Source organism: Pyrus communis, chromosome 1, assembly GCF_041283825.1.
Source record: "Pyrus communis isolate YQ-2024b chromosome 1, ASM4128382v1, whole genome shotgun sequence".
Lineage (NCBI taxonomy): Eukaryota > Viridiplantae > Streptophyta > Magnoliopsida > Rosales > Rosaceae > Pyrus > Pyrus communis.
In genome coordinates, this window is record NC_142565.1 from 8640602 (window position 1) to 8645263 (window position 4662).

General features: G+C 35.9%; 1 protein-coding gene across 3 annotated transcripts; it reads left to right on the forward strand.

Annotated features, from left to right (window-relative positions):
- The first annotated feature begins 375 nt into the window (after positions 1-375).
- Positions 376-3728, forward strand: LOC137721405 (uncharacterized). Of its 3 annotated transcripts, XR_015963736.1 has the most exons (5): positions 376-674; positions 1144-1709; positions 1797-2087; positions 2187-2502; positions 2602-2733. XR_015963736.1 is itself a non-coding variant. In XM_088696065.1 (4 exons), the coding sequence occupies exons 1-4, from the start codon at positions 461-463 to the stop codon at positions 2346-2348; spliced, it is 1233 nt and encodes a 410-aa protein (XP_088552191.1). In that variant the 5' UTR covers positions 376-460; the 3' UTR covers positions 2349-2574. The 3 variants fall into 3 exon arrangements, 2 of the variants coding, with proteins under 2 accessions (XP_088552191.1, XP_088552193.1); XM_088696065.1 differs by lacking the exon at positions 2602-2733 and having other exon boundaries at positions 2187-2574; XM_088696067.1 differs by lacking the exons at positions 2187-2502; positions 2602-2733 and adding an exon at positions 3185-3728 and having other exon boundaries at positions 377-674.
- Positions 3729-4662: the final 934 nt, after the last annotated feature.

Consider the following 4662-nt stretch of genomic DNA (forward strand, 5'->3'; position numbering starts at 1 on the left):
TTTAGATAGGAACCTTATTCTTCAGCCCACTACACCAGCATTGAAACTCTCATATCCTTGTTAGTGTTGTTAGAATAGTAATATGACTTACAATTAAATTCGTGTAAAATTAACCGTAGCCAAAGTAGCTAGGGGAGTATACTCTTTTCTCATCACCCAAGTTAAAATTTATCACACGGTAATTTGAATTAGATAAAAATATTATTGTGAAAAGAAATAGTTGGAAGACCAAAATGAAAGAAACCCCAAAAGTGTAGGGCGCAAAAGATGAACTTACTCCTCAAGCTCAAAGACTTGGAAAATATACTGGTCAATACAAAAATCCAGTGCTTTGGGTCTTTGATGAGCGTGTATAAATACAACTTCACTGAAATGCTGCTTCCCCACACAATCCAAAACACTGATCAAGAATCACAGTTCAAAAGTTGTGTGTGTGATAGAGAGAGAGAGAGAGAGAGTGATGAGCAGTGGCAGTAGCAGCAGCAACATGACAACTGAAGAAGGAGATGCAGTTCATGTGAATGTGATCCTACTGCCTGGGTTCAGATTCTGCCCCACTGATAAGTTGCTGGTTTGCTACTACTTGAAGAACAAGATACAGGGCACCGACTCCCATTTCCGCTCCGTCATCCCTGAGATCGATGTCTGCAAGTACGAACCCTGGGATATTCCTGGTAAACCCTTTAATCTTTTTCACTTTTTCTTCACTAGCCATTCCTTATTTCTGGTGGATTCTGATGTTGTTTATTTAAATTTATTATATTGTTTCGATTTTTCGGTTTTTTTTTTTTTCATTTCAGAATTGAATTTGGTTGGTTTCGATTTTCATTTTTTTGTAGTAATTCTAGTGCTCTGTTTCTATCTATTGACGATCTTGTTGTATGCATAAATTCATGAGGTGTGTTGGTTTCAATTTTAATATATTGTTTTGTGTTTTATCAAAAAAAAAAAAATTAAATTTGCTTTGTGTTGATCTCGTTTAATTTCCCTTTAAAGAGCCAACCCATATCTCTTTCCTATTGTATAATATTGTTGCACACAAAAATTTATGATCGTGTGTCAGTCTTTGTGTTTTTTTGTTCATCAAGAGTTGGATGGATTGGTTTCAAATTTTGAACATTATGTTTTGTTGTTGGATTTTAGCATTCTTCCCAGAAGTTCATGAGAAGGAATGGTTCTTCTTCAGCCGGCCCAAATACAAGGACATCAACAAGACTCGCCGCGACCGGACCACATATCAAGGCTTTTACAAGAGCACAGGAGGTGAGCGGGAGATCCGCGCTGAAGAATCCCAAGCTGTGATTGGGAAGAAGAGGTTTCTGACATTCCACGAAGGTCGTGCACGTGGGCCGAAAGCAAAGAAGACCGATTGGGTAATCCATGAGTTTACAGAAATTGAGGTGGGTTCCTTTGTCCTCTGCCTCCTGAAGAACAGGTCGCCTAGTTATAAGAAGCCGAAGGGTGATCCAATCTACGGAAAATTAGCTGATTCAGGTGCTAACTCGGAAGACAATCAAGCTGCTGGAAGTGATGTAATTCCAGAGCCAGTGGAACATCTGGGATACAAAGAGCGAGGAGATGTTAATAGCTCTGAGTCTTGTCTTATAGACTGTAATAACATTTTGAGCTTTGATGATGATGATGATGAAACTGGTGACGGGAAATTCCCGGATTTGGATGATCCAGCTGCATCCGCTAGGTTTCTAGAGGTAAGATAATCATATACTCTACATTTTTTTTGTATGGACTCTCAAACCCTGCTAACATCTGCTTGTTTGTGATTCTTAATCCACCAGTTGCGTGCTGAGTTGGAAGAAATTCTGAATTCACCCCCTCAAACACCGCACCAGAAGCCACAAGATTACCCTTCCTCTACATTCCTATCATCTGGAAACATACAGCTGGGAGCTGTTCTGCAAGCCAATGGCACTAGTGATGATTGTAATACAATACAATCACCATTTGGAGATAATAATTATTCTTATACTGACAAGAATGATATTTCAACCTGTGATGAAGAAGGTGAACCTCATAGCTTCACCGTGTTTGATTTCGAAAATAAAGTTGCAGATGATATGTCTCAAGAGGTGAGAATAAACATGCTTATTTGAATATTTGGAATATTAACTTTATTAATACAAAAGTTCATTAAAACTTAACCTTCTTATTTGTGATTTTTAATCCAGTTTTGTGTTCAGCCACAAGAGGACATGGATCTACTACAGTTACATGTCGCACAGCAGTCACCAACATACACAAAACCAGACACCACTAGATCACCTTTCCTCTACATTCCTATCATCAGGAAACATACAGCTGGGAGCTGTTCTGCAAGCCAATGGCACTAGTGATGATTGTAATACAATACAATCACCATTTGGAGATAATAATTATTCTTATACTGACAAGAATGATATTTCAACCTGTGATGAAGAAGGTGAACCTCATAGCTTCACCGTGTTTGATTTCGAAAATAAAGTTGCAGATGATATGTCTCAAGAGGTGAGAATAAACATGCTTATTTGAATATTTGGAATATTAACTTTATTAATACAAAAGTTCATTAAAACTTAACCTTCTTATTTGTGATTTTTAATCCAGTTTTGTGTTCAGCCACAAGAGGACATGGATCTACTACAGTTACATGTCGCACAGCAGTCACCAACATACACAAAACCAGACACCACTAGATCACCTTTCCTCTACATTCCTATCATCAGGAAACATACAGCTGGGAGCTGTTCTGCAAGCCAATGGCACTAGTGATGATTGTAATACAATACAATCACCATTTGGAGATAATAATTATTCTTATACTGACAAGAATGATATTTCAACCTGTGATGAAGAAGGTGAACCTCATAGCTTCACCGTGTTTGATTTCGAAAATAAAGTTGCAGATGATATGTCTCAAGAGGTGAGAATAAACATGCTTATTTGAATATTTGGAATATTAACTTTATTAATACAAAAGTTCATTAAAACTTAACCTTCTTATTTGTGATTTTTAATCCAGTTTTGTGTTCTGCCACAAAAGGACATGGATCTACTACAGTTAACATGATTCTGGAGGTGAGAATAATCATGCTTGAACATTTTTTTTTGACATCTACTTCTTAATATTGAGCACAATATGTATATTAAAAACTCAACACTTGCTTGTTTGTGATTCTTAATCTTGCAGCCATGTGTTCAACCAGAAAAATATCTAGGAAGCGTTCTGCATGCCGATATTTGTGACAACGGCTACAACAATTGGCAACCTACATGTTGGGATAAAGATTCTTGTCTTACAGATAAGAAGAATATTTCAACCAATGATAAGGATAAACAATATAGTAGCATTGCTTCTAATTTTGATAATCAAGCTACGAATAAAAGGAAGAGGTAGCTAGCAGCAATTGAAAACATTCTTTCAATTTCCCAAAAATATCTGCCTGATGCCGTTCATCAAGTCCTCCACGTAATAACATTTCAACGAAGCCGTAGTTCTCGCCTTAATGGCAATGCTTCTATTTGTCCTGCAGTTGTTGTTGCATGGTTGCTGGAGTCTCTATCAGTCTACATATTATCGATACTTAAGATGTGATTTTGTGTATAATTGGAATGATTATCAAAATATATGGTTGTAGTTTAAGATCTTAAACCTTTCTATATATAAGTATATCCTTGTGTATTGTTTATCAGAACCTCTTAATATTGAATGGAATTTTGCCTATTCTTTTCTCTTTCTATATGTATATATGAGTTCTGTACCAACATTGTTAATTGTTTACATGTTATCTATGTTACACCCAACTAGGGAGAAAAAGAAGGATATTCGACTGCAATTAGGCGTCCATTGTTTCGGCATTCCATATGCAGCTGCAAAATCAAACCAACCATCGTTCCCTTTATATGATGTCTTCGTAATTTTAATCAAAAGGTGTTTTTTTTAATGAAGAGATTGTAAGTAAGAGATTACTTAACCACTTAGTACTACGGTTTAGTGGTATTCCTCTTTACTTGTAAATAAGAGTCTTAAGTTTGATAATCACCAAAGGCAAATTTGAATCACATTATTATGGCTAGCCCATTATGAAGTTTAGCTCACTCCTCTACCTCTGAGTATAGATAATATCGTTTGTTCAACAAAAAAAAAAAAAAAAATTATATTAAGAGATTACTTAATCTTGATCGTAAATTTGCTCCTTGTGTTTTAATAGTTCTATTGGGTCTTTAAACCCTTTTTTTTAACCAAATTGGTCCCCTAAGTTTGAAAAATGTCGTAAAATGAGGACAATTCATTACAATTTAATAAATGGTTTAGGTTCTCAATGGTTTCCATTGGTTCTTATTCGGCCGTTTAGGAAATTTACTACTTTTTATGTTTGTGTAAATTATCTTGAGAGCAAATTATTGGTCCATAGAAAATTACACGTTTGGTATCTCTATAATTGTGTAATTTGTCGGTTGGTAAATAAAACCTCATTATCGTTTCTTGTCAAAAATAATAAAAGGTGCGTGCAATTCAATTCAAACGGTTTTTTGTTGTAAAGAAAACAACTGGTAGATTGTCCTGTTTAGATAGGACCTTATTCTTCAACCCATTACGCCAAGCGTATAAGCTCTCCTATACTCAAGGCTCTAAAAGACGTTAGGCACTAGTCGGACGGCGGGTTG